Source organism: Emydura macquarii, unplaced genomic scaffold (genome assembly GCF_026122565.2).
Source record: "Emydura macquarii macquarii isolate MOO-44397 ecotype Brisbane River unplaced genomic scaffold, CSIRO-AGI_Emac_v2 contig_2627, whole genome shotgun sequence".
Lineage (NCBI taxonomy): Eukaryota > Metazoa > Chordata > Testudines > Chelidae > Emydura > Emydura macquarii.
This window is the reverse complement of record NW_027132764.1, coordinates 462,864-481,440: the sequence shown is the minus strand read 5'-3', so window position 1 is coordinate 481,440 and position 18,577 is coordinate 462,864. Positions and strand designations below refer to the sequence as shown.

The window sequence follows — 18,577 nt, the reverse complement described above, 5'->3', positions numbered from 1 at the left end:
CTCTGTTCACCGCTCAGCTGGTTTGCAGCTGGCTGCCTTTTATAAGGCTGGGGCAGTTGCCCCGCCCCTGCACTTACCCCTCAAAGCCCCGCCCCCGCAATTAGCCCCACCTGGATCCAATCAATCACTCAAACAGACAAACCCCCAATTGCCACTGCCGCTGTGCTGACTAGTCTCTGGTGTAGATGTCACTAGGCTGACTGAAGAATGCTTCTCTCGACCTAGCTACTGTCACTTGGGGAGGTGGAGTTCCTGTAGTGACAGAAAAACCCTTTCATTGGCATAGGCTACATCTGCACTACAGGGTTATGCTGACACAGCTACAGTGCCCTGGCAATTCCACTGTAGTTCCCATAGTGTAGACAAGACAGACAGTGACAGGTGGGGGAGTCTGGCAAGAAAGAGAGGACTCTGTCACTCATTAGAATTAGCCTGGAGTTCCTAATCTGATGGGAGAGGGAATGGGCGCTGTAATATAGTGTCAAAGTGTAAAAATGCCTCTTCTCCCAGGAAGCCAGCTTTGATCCCTGGCAGCATCAGCTCAGCCCACCAAAGAGAAAAAATGCGTCCCAGGAGCTTATTGCATCCAGGTTTTTCCTTTCAGACACAGCATGAAAACCCCAAGGTGCTGTTTGCTGTGGGCCGAGGTTAAAATTCCTGCTACAATCTCCCCTGGCAATTTTCAGACAAGCCAATGTTTGATCCTGTGTCCAAACAAACCCTTCCCTGCCTTGCTATGTGCTGCAGAACAGCTACTGCCCTCCACCCCAGAGGTGGCTGCATGTCTGCGGTGTTCTGTCTATCCTGTGCAGTCAGGGAAGGTCTTTGGGATGATTTGACCCACAGTGCTTGCATAGGCTTGTCACTGTTACCTGTCACTCTCTCACAGACGCTCAAGTTCTGATTCAAGGGGGCATGGATCAGAGAGCAGCAGAAGGACCTGTCCTCAGGGCCTGTCACCACCAGGTGGCTCTGCAACTCAAACACTCCCTCACTGCTCCGCCAAAGTTCTGCCGGCTCCGATTGGTTCAGCTGGTTTCCATTCCCATCGTGCCATGTTATTTCAGCCTGGGGGTAGCCCCCCCTGGACTTGCACTGCAGGGTAGCCTTGCCATCCTCCCAGGAAAGGAGTGTGATCTGGGGGGGTTCGTATGGTGCTGAAAAGCAAGATCTCTGGTTAACCTTTGTGGCATGGATAACTGGGGAGATTACAAAGCACAGGGCCTTCAACTTCTTGGAGCCCCAATTCACTGCAGTGTTCTCCTTAAACCTTCAAGCCTTGCCTGTTGCTTCCATTGCACCCAGACAGCAAAATGGACCAGTTGTCCCATGGCTGAGGAGGAGTCAATGGTGCCTTCCTTGTAATGTCATTCCTTGTTGTTATCATCAGGTCTAGTCTCACTGCCTTTGAGTACGGGAGGTGATAGCTCGTTCTGCACAAATCACGCTGGAGCCCATAGTGATCACAGTCGGACCCCATAACACCGGGCATAGCCAGCTAATTTACATTGATTTTTGCTGTACTTGCTGGACAGAGCATGGTCCGTTTACCTGACACATGGAGGATGACGTTCCCAATGACTACGTCCTGACTATTCACTATGATGCACCTGTATTCCCCGCTGTCAGATGGCCGCACACCGGTGAGGTTGAGGGAGGCCACCCCCTTGCTGAGCTCTTGGAGAAAGAGTTTCGTCCGACCCTTGAACTCCACCTCCTGGTCCTCAAGCCTGTCAGCCCCATCGTAGTAGCTGTGCACTACCGAGCCCTCCTCATCCCTGAAGATGTGCCAGTGGATCCGGAGTTTGTTCAGCACAAAGTCTGAGGACAGCTTGAATCTGCAGCTGAGGGTGACGTCCTCTCCTGCTATGGAGTGGATCTTTGATTTGTCACTCGGCTCTGGGAGAAGGAGAACATGGTGTTATAAACTTCACACATAGCCGTGGGTTTGGTTTTATGTCCCCGCCAGTAATCACTTTGTTACACAGTGTGGCCTCTTTGACTCCCGGTTTGTAACTCACCCGATCCTGCAGTGACACGTCCCAGTAGCACAAGGAACCATGCCAACCAGAGCATCCTTGGAGGAGGGCACAGAGTGCCCCGAGCTATTACTGTAATCCTAAAAGAGATTGAGTCAGTTTATAGAAACGTTAACCCTTACCGCACTGAGGACAAGACCTGGTTTGCTGTGCTCAGCGAATCACACTGGGCAGCTGAGGTAGGACAAATTATTATCTAGAATACTTCATGCTTAGTTCCTTCCATTCCCATTCTACCCCGACGAGCCACTTGCCCCCAATTGCTCCTACAAACCACCTCAGTCAGATTCTGCCTCCCCAGTCAATTCCCTTTTGCTCTCCACCAACCTCCCGTTTTCAGCCTCACGCTTATTTCACAGCACCAGCATTCCTGACAGCTCGTGCTTTTCTGTCCCTTTGCTTATTGGCCATCTTGGACCGTCTTGTCTTCTGAATGCAGCGCTGACTTCCACACACAAGGAGCTGAATATCCCTTTTTGTTCTTTTATTTATAGAGAATTAGCCCATTTTTAGGTTCCCGGGCCAAACTCTTAAGGTAGTCTGCCTACCAGAGAAAAAGTGATAATTTCACAGGGCCAGGTCCTGTGCTGTGACTACGGGAAGATCTGGTGAAGATGCTGCATGCCGACGGGAGAGCGCTCTCCTGTCGACATAATCACCCTACCTCTGCGAGAGGGAGAAGCTATGTCGGTGGGAGAGCGTCTCTCGCCAACATAGCACCAGTGTGGACAGCGCTTATGTCGCTATAAATTGTGTCACTCGCGGGGGGTCTTTTTCACACCTCTGAGCAACGTAAGTTAGATCGACTTACGCGGTCACATAGACCTGCCATCAGCATAGCTTCATAGACCTCAGTGGAGCTGTGCTAGTTTACATCAGGTGAGGAGCTGTCCACAGTTTCTAGTTTGGGTTGCATTATGTGTCTCCAGAGGTCTCAAAGCCATACAGCATTAGACAGTAAACTAATATGCATGGTTTTTTTACTTAGTATAAAAGATTTTCTTCCCATTCATTTTTATGGAGAACAGATACAGCATATCATTGAACTCTGTGTGCTGTCTTAAATATTTTTAATAAAAATAAAATTGATAACTGAATAAAATCCAACTTCAAAGCTGTAACCATCTGGTAAGTACAGAGCAAAGTGCTAAGGGTAATTACTCTCGTTGTTTAGGTAAGACTTTTTATGTCCTACAGATGTAACCTCACCAGTGGTGCAGAGCAGATCTCATTACTTACGAGAACAGCTAGTTAACAGTTGGGGAAAATATTTCCTGTAAAACTCACCAGCCTTCAAAACAGGATAATGATCAATGACCCAATACTGAGTGGGAAATGTCTAGTTTTTGGAGCCGCAGGGATCTGTCTCTCTTCTTAATTAACCTCATCCTTTATTCATGATCTGGAAGAAGGGGACAAACAACCTTAAATAAAATTGACAGTTGATAATTTGTAACCATGCCTGTTACCGTTCAGGTTGCTCAGCTCACCTCCCCCTTTGACACGGGATACCGCAGCCTGGTCGGTTACCCAGACCTTTCATGTAGCTGTGGGGAGCCCCTCTCCTCCCATTAGAATCACATGCTTAACTCTGGGCCCCTCCGTTCCAGACACTTTCAGTCCTGGAGCAGGAAGAGCATGGAGAGGAAATAGGGCCCCACCAGAGCAAGTCGGAGGACGCTCACGCCCTGTATTGCAACAATGCACATACACAACAGGACAGCCGTAAGGCAGAGGAAGTACATAAGAACATAAAAATATAAGAACATGAAAACAGCCATACTGGATCAGACCAATGGTCCATCTAACTCAGTATCTCGTCTTACAGTAGTAGCCAATGCCAGGTGCTTCAGAGGGAATGTATAGAACAGGGAATCATCAAGTGAGCCATCCCATTGGCCTTTCCCAGCCTCTGGCAGACAGCAATCCTGCCATGTGGCTAATAGCTATTGATGGACTTATCCTCCATGAACTTAGCTAGTTCTTTTTTGAACCCCATTATAGTCTTAGCCTTCACAACATCCTCTGGCAAGGAGTTCCACAGGTTGACTGTGCGTTGTGTGAAGAAATACTTCCTTTTGTTCGTTTTAAACCAGCTGCCTCTTCATTTCATTTGGTGACCTGTATTATGAGGAGGAGTAAATAACACTTATTTACTTGCTCCACACCCGTCATGATTTTATAGACCCCTCTCATATCCCCCCGTTACCATGTCCTTTAACAATAGCATTTCTTAACTTTGACTACTCAACCATCCAACCGTAACATTAGTATATGAAATTTCAGCACAGAGGAGAGGGGGTGTACATCAATAAAACATCTGAAGTTACTGAACTGAGAGAAACAACAGAATCATCTTTGAGACTGAGTAGTGGTGTACCAAGGGTCTCTGGTGCCTGAGGGCCAAGCCTACATTTGTACCCCCCAGGCCTCACGTCCCCTGCGCAGGGCTGGAGGGGTCCTGGCACCACCCCCTAGCTGCCCCGGGGAAGGGGGTCTATACCTACTGGGGGGCACAGAGGCTTGGGGTGCAAATGCAGGCTTGGCTTCGCTGGGTCCCCCCACTTACCCAGTGCCCGTCCCTCTCGCTGCAGCCCAGTGCTGGCTCAGACTGGGCAGCCTCTCCTCCCAGCCTGGGGGGAGGTGGCCTTTCACGATGCGTTGTGGGGGCACTGGGGACGCCCCTCAGTGCATCCTGCACCCTCCGCCCATCGTGAAGGCCCAGCGCATCCCCCACACTTACCTGCCATTCCAGCCCGCCTGGGATGGCCTCATCCTCCCCCACACATGGCCATGGGGGGCGCCCGGATGCCTGGCCCCCTCCAGTACGCTACTGACAATGAGACAGCAAAGTAGCTCAACCCTCATCTACTCTAACTGAATTGACTTTGTTAACACTTGCCCTCCCCATGGTTGTTTCTTACCCTTGAATGTATATATATACCTCCTATCTGTGATTTCCATTTCATGCATCTGATGACATGGGTTGCAGCCCACGAAAGCTTATGCCTGCAGAAATTTGTTAGTCTTTAAGGTGCTACAGGACTCTCATTATTTTTGCTGTATACAGACTAACACGGCTACCCCTCTGGAACTTTTAGCTCAACCCTGTAACTTTTCCTATCTTGAATTTCCATAGCCACATCTGTTCTGTGAACATGGCATCAAAATATGAAACGAGTGATTTACCTACAGACTGGAGGGTCCTATGGAGAGAGAGCAGCAGATCTTGCTCTAAAATGCTGAAAGCTGCTCTGTATTTCAATGCTTTATTTCCTTAGGTGTTAACATAGTTAATCACGGAGCAAATGTAAAAGTGAAACTACTTGTAAGAGAAGGACTGTGGGTATTTTATATAAACCCTTTGCCTGCTGGTCGCTTTTTCACATATGCACTAACAAAAACATGCCAATTTCTCAGCACATTTGTAACAAATTTTTGCTACATGGAAACTATGTTAATGCAACACTAATTTTGCAAAGTAAGTTAAGAGATGCAACAGTTAAATGTTTTTGCACAGTGTGAGACAGCAGGGCCAGACGGCAGCAGGAGGGTCATTTTTTTTTCCAGAGTTAAATAAATTCTTTACTTTCAAGTATCATAGTGCAGGTTTCTAATTCAAATGAATGGTAGAACATACAGAGGGTGCTTAAGATTCAGTAATTCACAGGCTCCTGAGGGCCACTAGTCAGGACTGTACACGCAGAAGATTTTTGTTTGGGGTTTTTTTTTAAAACTCTGCTAAACTCTATTCTTAAGGTTACCAACACCGCTAACGCAACAAACTCCACTCTGTGAGGATGTCAGATCTGTGTTTTCCAACAGGTACAGACTCAGACTTGCAATTTAAACCTGTCCAGTATCTCTCCCTTTTTTGTCTCGCACCCCACTTTTGAGCAAGGAAAGCCACTTGTTTAAAACCTACCAAGAAGCACAGAATGTTAACACTCCCCATCAATATATATCACACTTAATATATATTTGAGACATGACCATGGAATCTTTGGATAAGCTCTGAATCCATAGGAAGGCAAACTAGAGTCTCTCCAACAAGATAGAGGGCCTACAACTTATTGAAATAATTTGACACCTCTACAAGCAGCACACAGAGCTATAGCATGACTAAAGGCTGTACACTTCATCTGAAGCATAGATGTTATTGCTAACACTTCCAGTAGGCCCATTCATTCCTCCTGCACTATCCGTTGATGCAGTCATTCATATGGATTTCCAGCTTGATGGTGCACGCAAACAGCAGCAGGTTATTCAGCACTTCCTCCATATTCTTCTGGAAATTGCCCTGGACTGCGCTTGACTTCACCTGGGTCTCCTTAGAATCATAGAATCATAGAATATTAGAGTTGGAAGGGACCTCAGGAGGTCATCTAGTCCAACCCCCTGCTCAAAGCAGGACTAACCTCAGCTATATCATCCCAACCAGGGCTTTGTCAAGCCTCAGCTTAAAAACCTCTAAGGATGGAGATTCCACCACCTCCCTAGGTAACCCATTCCAATGCTTCACCACCCTCCTAGTAAAAAACTTTTTCCTAATGTCCAACCTAGACCTCCCGCCCTGCAACTTGAGACCGTTGCTCCTTGTTCTGTCATCTGCCACCACCGAGAACAGCCTAGCCCCATCCTCCCTGGAACCCCCTTTCAGGTAGTTAAAAGCCGCTATCAAATCCCCCCTCACTCTTCTCTTTTGCAGACTAAACAAGCCCAGTTCCCTCAGCCTCTCCTCATAAGTCCTGTGCTCCAGTCCCCTAATCATTTTGGTTGCCCTCCGCTGCACTCTCTCCAAATTGTCCACATCTTTTTTGTAGTGGGGGGCCCAAAACTGGACACAGTATTCTAAATGCGGCCTCACCAATGCCGAATAGAGGGGAATAATCACTTCCCGTGACCTGCTGGCAATGCCCCTCCTAATGCAGCCCAATATGCCATTAGCCTTCTTGACAACCAGGGCACACTGCTGACTCATATCCAGCTTTTTATCCACCGTTACCCCCAGGTCCTTTTCTGCAGAGCTGCTGCCCAGCTCGTGGGTCCCCAGTCTATAGCTGTGCATGGGATTCTTCCTTCCTAAGTGGAGGACTCTGCACTTGTCCTTGTTGAACCTCATTAGATTTCTTTTGGCCCAATCCTCCAGTTTGTTTAGGTCACTCTGTATCCTATCCCTACCCTCCAGGGTATCTACCACTCCCCCCAGCTTAGTGTCGTCCGCAAACTTGCTGAGGGTGCAATCTACCCCATCCTCCAGATCATTAATAAAGATGTTGAACAAAACCGGCCCCAGGACCGACCCCTGGGGAACTCCACTTGTGACCGGTTGCCAGCTAGACATGGAGCCATTGATCACTACACGTTGAGCCCTATGCTCTAGCCAGTTCTCTATCCATTTTATAGTCCATTCATCCAACCCATACTTCTTTAACTTGCTGATAAGAATACTGTGCGAGACAGTATCAAAAGCTTTGCTAAAGTCAAGGTATATCACATCCACCGCCTTCCCTACATCCACAGAGCCAGTCACCTCATCATAGAAAGCAATCAGGTTGGTCAGGCATGACTTTCCCTTGGTGAATCCGTGTTGACTGTTCCTGATCACCTTCCTCTCCTCCAAGTGCCTTAAAATGGATTCCTTAAGGACCTGCTCCATGATTTTTCCAGGGATTGAGGTGAAGCTGACCGGTCTGTAGTTCCCTGGATCCTCTTTCCTCCCTTTTTCGAAGATGGGCACTATATTTGCTTTTTTCCAGTCCTCAGGGACCTCCCCCTGTTGCCACAAGCTTTCAAAGATAATAGCCAACGGCTCTGAAATCACCTCAGCCAACTCCCTCAGCACCCTCGGGTGCATTGCATCCGGCCCCATGGACTTGTGTATGTCCAATCCTTCTAAATAGTCTTGGACCCGTTCCTTCAGCACTGTGGGATGTTCGCCTCCTTCCCATTCTGTGCCACCCAGTACAGCAGTCTGGGAGCTGATCTTGTCTGTGAAGACAGAGGCAAAAAAGGCATTGAGTACCTCAGCTTTCTCCACATCCTCCGTCACTAGGTCGCCCCCTCATTCTCTAAGGGGCCCACACTTTCCCGAATCTTCCTCTTGTTGGCAACATGCCTGTAGAAACCCTTCTTGTTCCCCTTCACGTCCCTCGCTAGCTGCAACTCCAATTGCGCTTTGGCCTTGTGATTTCATTCCTGCACGTTCGAGCAGTGTTTATATAATCCTCCCTAGTCATCTGACCAAGCTTCCACTTCTTGTAAGCTTCTTTTTTGCGTTTAAGTTCGCCAAGGACATCTTTGTTAAGCCAAGCTGGACGCCTACCATATTTGCTATTCTTTCTGCACATCGGGATGGTTTGCTCTTGTGCCCTCAATAAGGTCTCTTTAAAAAACAGCCAGCTCTCTTGGGTTCCTTTCCCCCTCATATTAGCCTCCCAGGGAATCCTGCCCATCAGTTCCCTGAGGGAGTCAAAGTCCGCTTTTCTGAAGTCCATGGTCCGTATCCTGCTGCTCTCCTTCCTTCCTTTCATCAGGATCCTAAACTCGACCATCTCATGGTCACTGCTGCCTAGGTTGCCACCCACTTCCACTTCCCCTACCCTTCTCGACTTCCGTGGTGCAGCTGCCATGAAAACCAAGAGCAGCTGCTTTTTTGGCTTTGAACTCCTCCTCCATCCATAGACGGTACTGTTCAATCTCCTACTGGGCTTCTTCTTTCACCTGCTCCAGCCTCCAGTTCTTTCGCTTGTGGGCTTCAGCCACCTTCTCGGCAGCGTGTTTCTCTGCCTGCAGCAGCTACTGGATGCCCGCAACTGGCTGGCCATGGTGGCCATTGTGGCGGTGGGGGCCTGGGTGACCTGCTTGTTCTCAGCAGACTGAGCAGGGGTTACTACAGGTTAATTAGGAGCACCTGAGACCAATTAAGGCCCAGCTAAAGTCCTGATAAAAACCCCTGCTCCAGCCAGCTGGGAGGAAAAAGGAAGGAGAACTGGCAGTAGTGTGGGAGGAGTGTTGCGATCAACCAGAGGAACCAGACCAAGAACCACAAGAAAGGTACAAGAGAACAGAGCCAGAGCAGGGAAAAGAGCCCAGGGGAAAGAAGTTCAGCTGTGAGCAGTGTCAGCAGCACATAGCTGCTATTCATAGGGCCGCTGGGCTGTGGCATGGAGTAGAGGGTGGGCCCGCGTCCCTCCTCCCTCACTGTGCACTACAGAGGCACTGACATCCAGAGAGGGGCAACGGGTGGTGCCCCGACACACCACACGAGAGCAAGCGCGGGACCCACCATAGCAGAGCGAGCAATTTGTCACAATAGTTATGCTACAACTTTTAACTATACAATAGAATAAAGTTTCTTAAATAATACAGAAGTAATGCTACAATGCTTTTTCCTGCAACCTTAGATAGTCCATTCCATAGAGCATCTGCAAGACAACCAAACCTTTATCCTGGGTGTCTTCATTCTCCAGGCAGATGATGACTTGTGCATTAACCTGCAAGCTTGTGGTTGCCTCTGCTGACTTTTTGGCTCACCTCATGCAGGTGAGAGCACAGTGGATTTGCCCATTGCTGTGAGTCTGGATAGGGTGATATTGCAATGATGCTGTTACTTTGGTCAGATCATCCATCACTTCAGGCTGAGGTCAGGGCCCATTGGTCACTGTGGAAATGGTGATTTTTCCTATTTTAACATAGCATAATTTTATTTCATCTTTCGGACTCAGGGGGATAATTCAAGTGCTACATATTTTCAAATGAAGTTCAGCTGCTGGTGCTGAGCTGGCAGTTTAATCATGGTCTCTGCACTTCCTGGGGCTGGTGTGTGAGTGTGAGTGATGGCTGGACTCCTGAGGAAATCACACCTGCCTTGCTTGGCTAGATGGATCTTTGGAGGAGGAATAAATGGAGGACACCTTCCATAGAATGCAACAGCAAATACAACCAACCAGATTCGGCTCTCAGTTATAATCAGCAAAGATTCAGATAGCCAGGCTCGGCCTGTTGATTTCCTGCAGAATCATTGCTGAGTGGCTGGATGTCCACAGTTGCATTCAGAGATGCTAAGTAGACTAATAAAACAAATGCTTAAAACCACAGGCATAAAATATCAGCATTGTTCTGTTTGCCACTCTGCTGCTTTTTCACACACAGCTGTTACTGCGCTGTGTCTTATCTTATCCTCTCTGCAGTGCATCTGACTGTGAAAGTCCTTTTCAAATGAACCCCGGGGGCTCAGTGGTTTCTTTGATGTCAGAAATGAGCACCTTAAATCTGGCTATTGACCAGACAGAAAAGAAGCTGCTACATTCTGTTATGGGTTTTATTCTAACTCTTTTGTGTATAACACAGACCGGAAAATCTCATCCAGTTCCCCCTGTACTGAGCCAAATAACTTGTGATTGACTGAATCATCTTCTACCGAGTCTACCAAGGTATGGAGAATCCATCACTTCCTAAGGGAGTTTGTTCCAGTAGTTAATCACCATCAATGGGAAACATTGGTGCCTGATTTCTTACGTGAATTTGTCTCCCACCAGCCTGCAGGCATTGTTTCTTGTTCTGCCTTTCTCTGCTAGAGTTGAGCCCATTAATAGCCTGTATTTTCTCCCCTTGGAAGTGCTGATACACTGTAATCAAGTCACCTCTTGATCTTTTTGATAAAATAAACAGGTTGAACTCTTTAAGTCTCTCACTGTCAGGCATTTTCTCCAGCCCGCAAGTAACTTTTGTGGCTGTTCTCTGAACCTTCTCCAGTTTTTCAGCCTCCTTTTTAAAGTATGGACCCCAGAAGTGGGTGCAGCATTCCAGCATCGGTCTCCCCACGATTAAGCTACGTGTTGGAAATAAACAGAAAATGTTACGCTGACCCAATCTGCAGAGCCCAGAGCATGCTTTGCGTAGTGGTCTTGGCTGTTTTTTACAGCTCCGCCCTTAGATCAAAACAGACAACCCCATCCTCCTGAAACCAGAACATCCTAACAGAGATCTCACAGCACGCTTCAGCACAGCAGCCAGGCTTGCTGAGATGCAGCTCCTCATGTGTTTCTCCATCCTCACAATCCCCGTCAGCTCCCAGGAGAGCAGTAAGTAAGAGACTTTTATTGGTAAGACAGGACTTGGTCAGCATTTTTATGCCTGAGATGTATATTTATGCCGGACACTGCAGCAAGAGGTGCCGATACAAGAACACACAATTTGTCAGCTGCTACTTTCAATGACTCTGAAAAGAAAAATATAAATGGATAGTTCCTTTCAGAGAGAAAGATGTAGAGTATTTAATCATTGAAAAAGAAACATTAATTTAAGTTTATAAGTTAACTATAAAAACATCTCTTAGACTATCCACTCCATCTCTTTGTGCATACAGGATTGCTCCCTGAAGTGCCTTTTCTTATACCTGGGTGAGAGCATAAAGGGATTATGTGATGTTTCACTGTCTCATCCTTGATGTAGCCAATAAATAGAATTGAGAATGAACTAGAGAATGATGATGCCACAGTCTGTGTCTCCTTGGAAGATGCTGCTAATTTTTCTTCTCCTACTCACTCCAAACTCATGCTCTCTAGAAGTTTCTTATGTTCACCACATTGTGAGCTATGCTGAGTTCGTCTTTTCTCCCTGTTGAAAAGATGGGGAAAATGAGTTTCCATTAAGTTTGGTATGTTACAAGGAGGAGTCAGGGACCAATCATTCTCCTTGGTCAATAAGGACAGAACGAGCAGTAAAAATGATGAACAGCAGCTGGAAAACCTCCTCTTGAATATTAGGCGGAACTTTTGGTGAGAGGAGTTTTGAATGATGGGCGTAGCAATTGGGGAAGATTGAAAAGTCCTATCCATAAAGAGACTGAAGGCTCTAGATAAGTCATGGTTGAAATCAGGCCTGCCACAAGGCTGAAAGATCACTACTCACTAGTCCACTCACTAGTCTCTGTGTCTGAGCATCTATATTTTAATGGTAAACAAATATACCTCTGAACTAATTCTATTCCAGAGGAGAAATGGAGGGTGGGGTTGAATATGCTTTTAAGCACATTTGGGAATATCTTAGATTTCCAGAAAAGCTTTCTATGAGTCACTTTCTTTCTTCACAGCATTTTTCTGGCTCATTGTTCAAAGATTTTTGTTAATAAAAAGGCAGGTTTTAGTAGGTCTCGCTTGCCCTAGCAAGAATTTCCACCTACGCATTAAGTGAGGGTTGTCTTTCTGCACCTGACCTGTTGATACACCCACTCTTTGTAGCATATATGCTTTCAGTGGGAGGGACTCGTACTTCTGAATGCACTAAGTTCTTTTGAAAGTCTTCCCCGGAAGGACTAGAAGTAAGAAAAGAAACCTCTGAAAGACTTTTTGGCATTAAATATAGTGACTGTTCAAAAGCCAAGATCCAAGAATCACCGGGATCAGACAGCAAGTGGAGCACAACTGATTCTCCATCACTTGGCATCTGTAAATCACAGTGGGGGTGTCTCTCTGAAAGCTCCACTGTAGCTCACCTGGACGCACTGTTCTGGATGCAGGAATTGTTGGAGGAGAGTCCTTTGGGCTGGATGGGCACAATGGGCCATGCTGGCCTTGACATCTGTGCAAACAGTTGTCTAAGTAATGCATTGTGTCTAAGCAATTGCTACGTCTACACTGGCCATTTTTAGGAAATCTCCCGCCATTGCTTTAGCACCTGTGCAGCTTCATCAGCAATGGTGGGAGTGCTAGGATAGCCAGGGCATGGGTGCTTGTACCACGGGTTTCTCTAACTCATGCATAACAGAGGTTGCATCAAGCAGCTTCTCCGCTCCCAACTGCTGTGCCAGACAGCACCGCATAGAGCAGTTTCTATAGTTTCTGGTCTGAGAATGACAAGAGAGGGCCTAGACAACATGCTGGTAAAAGCGCTGAGAGCCAGTCTGTGCTATTATCAGAGATTATCTGTATTGCCGTGGTGTCTAGGAGTCCTGGGTCATGAACCCATTGGACAGCGCCTGGCACATATTTTGTTGTTTGGTTTGTATTTCTCATGATTCTGCAGTTTAAGTACTTTTTAAAGTGCACTACTCCAGCGGAGAGAGGGCATCACAGGTGCAGAGAGCTGCCCTGATACAATGAGAAGTAATACATGAGAGGTCAGATTATGCCACAACAATCTGTGATTATGCCTCAAGATAGGTTCTGTTCTTCAGCAAGATACTGGACTGAGGAAATGAAACCCAAGAGACATCCCAGCTATCACGCCCCTCAGAAACCTTGGGTATGAGATCTTGGGGTTAGACATTTATGGAAGAGAGCTGACATCCTTCTGGGAAATTAGGCTTCCCATCAGGAAGCTGCCACAATGGTGAGAAATACAGGATTATAGAATGGGAGGCAGCAGTGTCCCATTAGACCATCCCATGACTTCTGGCTTGAACTGCTACTTCTCAGTGAATCTGTTCAGTGATGATGGTCACGTATATTGCAGAGTCTGGGGGATCTATTTTCTCTTTCTTGTCTCCCTGCAGGCAGGTGTCTGAAGAGGGTCGGTCAGATCTCCGTGTTGCAGCACCCCCCATGGGCAGTGAAGGAAGTCGGAGCCTCTGTAGAGATGAACTGCACCTTGGAGCTGCCCCAGGGCCACCCGAGACCCAGCAGAGTCCTTGTCGCCTGGCACAGGGGGCACAGAGGGGACAGCCTGACGGGCATGGGGAAGATCTCCGAGGTGGAGGAGCTGCAGGGACGGGTGAAGACGGCGTGGCTGGAGAACATCTCTGCCAGCGTCCTGCACATCCACACCCTGCAGCAGAACGACTCGGCCCTCTACCTGTGCCTCTTCGTCATCTTCCCCTCAGCCCAGCCCTGCCTCCTAGAGGGGAACGGGACCCGCCTGATGGTGACAAGTAGGTGGGAGGGATAAGCACCTGTGTTGTCATTGCACAGCAGGATCTGCCTGGAAGAGGGAAGTGAGAGCATGGGATTAGGTAGCCAGCTGGTGGCAAGATACGCCGAGGAGCTTAACCAGCCATCAGCAGGGCCGAGAGGAGCTGGCTACACTAAGAAATGCTCTTTCAGATCAAAACCAACAATTATTAAAATTTAGGTAAGCCAGCGCAGCCTCCTCCGTGGGCACTCTGCAGTTGAATCAGTTTACATCAGTAAAGAATTAACTTCCAACCTTAATCTAAGATTCTATGTACTGAAGCCAAACTAATCTCAGGGCCTCTCAGTTTGGGTGAAGAGCATCGCACTAAAGGGTTGCATTCATTTGAACAAGTTGATTAGTTGAATCAATTGTACACAGGTGCCCCACCAGCAATGCATTTAATCTCAGGCTGAATCCAGGTTTAAGTCCCACTCAGGTCAACACAGGTGCGAAAACTAAGCCCGTCTACATGCTTTGCTGAATCAGCACCTTAATGATTGGGCAGGTCTTCAAACCCTGGCTTCCTTTTCTGTGCCTGTCTTACTCTGCATGTTAGGCCATTTAAACATGTGGACTTGATTTGCAGGCAGTGCCTAGTGACCTACCCACCACCACACACAGGAGAGGAAGTGGTCAGGGCATTAGCCAAGAACACAGATGACACCGATTCAATCCCCAGCTCTGCCACAGGCTTTCTGTGCAACTAGGGTCAAGTCACTTCACTTCCCTGTGCCTGAATTCTCCAGCTGTACAATGGGGTTGACAGCCCTGCCCTGTTTGCAGGAGGTCCCTGTGGATAAACACATCAAACTTATGGGGTGCTCCGATATAACAGTGGGAGGGGCCAAGCTCCATGGGGTGCGGACACTTCTTAGAGCAAGAAACAGCAAGTGCTTTGTGGGATGGCCACTCATGTCGCTATGAAGTTGTTATCCTGTGCTTGTGACAGTCTAGCCTGTTGCCATGGACATGTCTGTCACAAGACACCCTCAGAAATGGGAGAGACCAAAATCCCAGGTCAAACACGCAGCTCAACAAACAGCAAAGAAGCCAGAAACACATGGGAAAGGGGCATGTTGTGAACAAGGGTTGGTCAAAAAAACTTCTGTCCAACCTGGGATGTGATAGAAAATTGGACTCTCAACTAAATGATTTTTTTAAGTGTTTTCCACAGAAAATATCAAAATATTATCATAACTGTTTGATTTAGGGACACAATCTGGTTTCTCAAGGAAAAGTTGAATTGTTTTTTATTTTCATTGAAATCTTCTGTGGAGAGAATACCCATTTGCTGATTAGCTGTAGTTTGAAGCCCTAGAGAGATGGGCTGTGACTGGGGTCGTAGGAAGCGCTGGCGTAGATTTGAAGGTCAGTCAGCCCAGAACTGGAGTAGTTATTTGAGTAGCACCTGGAGATGGGGACTGCTGCGCTTCGGTAAGCGTTGTCTGATATGTCAATCGGGGAAGTGCTGTCTTTGAGTATGAGCTGTGTATAAAGCGCTGTCATCATTTAAAACTCATGCAACAGAGAAAGCAGGGTCATGTGAGCAATGTCTGGCCATCCACTGCTCTTACCTCCCAGCGAGGTAACACCACCAACTGCTGAGCGTGGATTTCCCCTTTCCTCTTGTAGGTTTCTCTGCTTGGAGGAACACAACCCAGATCAACCCAGAACACGGGGAGTTGCATGCATATCACTGGACCCTCCGGCTGCTGGTGCTGGGAACAGCGATTCTTCTCGTGCCTGGCATTGTGCTTTGCCTGCAAAGGAAGGGGAGAGGTGAGACGCGGGAACTAAACCCATAATTCAGCTACCGCTGTGAAGTAGCCATCCTAAAGTGTTCCAGTTTAGGGCCTCTCCCTGCCTTTCCATTCTAGTTACACCTCAGGCAGGTGATCCAATCAGTGTAACTCCAGACATGTAGCAGTGTGGCCTGGTGTGCGCTCTCAGAGCCGTAAGCTGCCATATTTCTGAGCGGGAATTCTCATTACATTACAGGGGCCCCCGAATGATGCTGGAGAAACCATTTCACAGACTGGGATGCAGGAGAACAACAAGAGCAAACTTCTGCACGTGGGCCAGCTCGGAACATGCCAGGGGGCAGCTGACAGGGCGCTGGAATCGGAACATCTTTCAGCTCTCCACCTGCCCCCCACCTTGGTGCCAGCAGCAAAGAGCTGCTCCTGGCAAATCCTTCTTTTCATTTGCTTCTGACTTCTCCTGAATTCTTTTCTGGAGGGAGGGAGAGGCTCAGTAACCTAGGCTCCTGCCCCTTGCAGCACGGCAGCCTTCAGCCAAGGAGGAGAGGGGAGAAGTCTCACCTTTTCATTCTTGCTCCTCTCCGACAGTCAGTGGCACTCACCTCATTTATCTCCTCTGTGCCTCGCATATCACAGTCCTCCAGCAACCAATCTAACGTCTCAGTTCTCATTGGGGCCAGCTACTTCCTGCCATTCTTCTTCCATGTATCGCTGCTTCTGCTTCTGCTTCATGGGGAGAAATAGCATCTACAACAGGTAATGGCTGTTTGATTGCTCTGAATTTTATATGGATTTATCCAGATACTATTTTTTGTAAATTGTATAAAGTCTGTATTTTTAACAGTGGACATCAAACAAATAAATTTGATTTCACCTATGGATTCAGTGCCACGCCTGGCTGTTCTGATTCTTATAAAAGTCACCAATAAAAACATGCAAGGTTAGGAAAGTACTTGATAATTACCAAGATAAAAAACCCTGTTAATCTGCAGTTAAGGCTGAGAGTATGTAGTAGTATGTATTAGTAATTCAAGTATAAACAAATCTTACCAGGATGTTGTAATGGTGCCAAAACCAACCATTCTAAACTCAGGAAATTCAGAGTTAAAGTTACACTTAAAAGAAATCAAAATATGTTAAAGTACGGCAATGCACAGCTAAGGCACCCAAACAACCATAGCTGGGCCCAGTAGTGACATGCAATAGCAATATGATTACCTGTATTAACGTATGTTTCATCCAGGGAGGATGGAGTTAGGCTGTTGTCAGTGATGGCAGAACAAAGAGCAAAGGTCTCAAATTGCAGTGGGGGAGGTCTAGATTGGAAATTAGGAAGAACTTTCCCCCTAGGAGGGTGGTGAAGCACTGGAATGGGTTCCCTGGGGAAGTGGTGGAATCTCCATCCTTAGAGGTTTTTAAGGTGTGGCTTAACAAAGCCCTGGCTGGGATGATTTAGTTGGGGTTGGTTCTGCTTTGGGCAGGGGGTGGGACTAGATGACCTCCTGAAGTCCCTTCCAACCCTCATCTTCTATGATTCTTCATAAAAACAGTCAGAAGATGGAATTTCCATCCTGTGGCAAATTCTAATATTTCAACATTTGTTTTCATCCCAAATTAGGATGAAAGTCAAAATATCCAAAAAAGTTGTGAAACAGACATTTCTGAAAAATGTTGATTCAGAAATGTAGAAATGTTTGGTTCTGAAATGGTGATTCAAACTAAACCCTTTTGTTTTGAGCTGACATTTTGAGTTACTGTGACATTTTAAGCTGAAATGTCAATTTGAAATAAAACGTTCTGAATCAACATTTTGATAAGAAACATTACATATGGTTTCCGAGTGAACTGGCACTTGAGAAAATTGAAACGGTTTGTTGAAATTGACATTTCCCAGGAATCTCTAATCAGATCTGCTTTCCTCTAAGGTTTCTGCAGTGCCAACTTAGTCCATCGTTCTCCCGAGTCTAGCAAATCATAGTTCATTTTGGCAGAGATTCTTCTGTGCTAGAATAAAAGGGAGGAGATGATCTGACTGAAACACCTGTCAGCATTCCAGGGCACACAAAACTGAGGAGTCTCATAGAATCATAGAGTTGGAAGGGACCTCAGGAGGTCATCTAGTCCAACCCCCTGCTCAGAGCAGGTCTAACCTCAGCTAAATAATCCCAGCAAGGGTTTTGTCAAGCCGCATCTTAAAAATCTCTAAAGATGGAGATTCCACCACCTCCCTAGGTAACCCATTCCAGTGCTTCACCACCCTCCTAGTGAAAAACTTTTTCCTAATGTCCAACCTAGACCTCTCCACCCCCTCCCCCCCCGCAACTTGAGACCATTGCTCCTTGTTCTGTCATCTGCCACCACTGAGAACAGCCTAACTCCATCCTCCCTGGAACCACCTTTCGGATAGTTAAAGGCTGCTATCAAATCCCCCCTCACTCTTGTCTTCTGCAGACTAAATAAGCCCAGTTCCCTCAGCCTCTCCTCATAAGTCTTGTGCTCCAGCCCCCTAATCATTTTTGTTGCCCTCCGCTGGACTCTCTCCAACTTGTCCACATCCTTTTTGTAGTGGGGGGCACAAAACTGGACACAATACTCCAAATGCGGCCTCACCAATGCCGAATAGAGGGGAATAATCACTTCCCGTAATCTGCTGTCAATGCTCCTACTAATGCAGCCCAATATGCTATTAGCCTTCTTGGCAACCAGGGCACACTGCTGACTCATATCCAGCTTCTTATCCACTGTTACCCCCAGGTCCTTTTCTGAAGAACTGCTGCCTAGCTCATCGGTCCCCAGTATGTAGCTGTGCATTGGATTCTTCCGTCCTATGTGCAGGATTCTGCACTTGTCCTTGTTGAACCTCATCAGATTTCTTTTGGCCCA

General features: G+C 47.2%; 1 protein-coding gene across 1 annotated transcript; it reads right to left on the bottom strand.

The window, feature by feature from the left end:
• Nucleotides 1–872: 872 nt before the first annotated feature.
• LOC137163610 (CD276 antigen-like) lies at nt 873–16,957 on the bottom strand (the record flags this gene model as incomplete). Its single annotated transcript, XM_067563921.1, has 6 exons — nt 16,297–16,957; nt 15,509–15,694; nt 3,327–3,441; nt 2,022–2,119; nt 1,552–1,899; nt 873–1,157 (listed from the first exon to the last, which is right to left on the bottom strand). Coding segments are annotated over exons 4-6 (688 nt in total), but the record flags the coding sequence as incomplete, so codon positions are not given.
• Between the last annotated feature and the right edge of the window lie 1,620 nt (nt 16,958–18,577).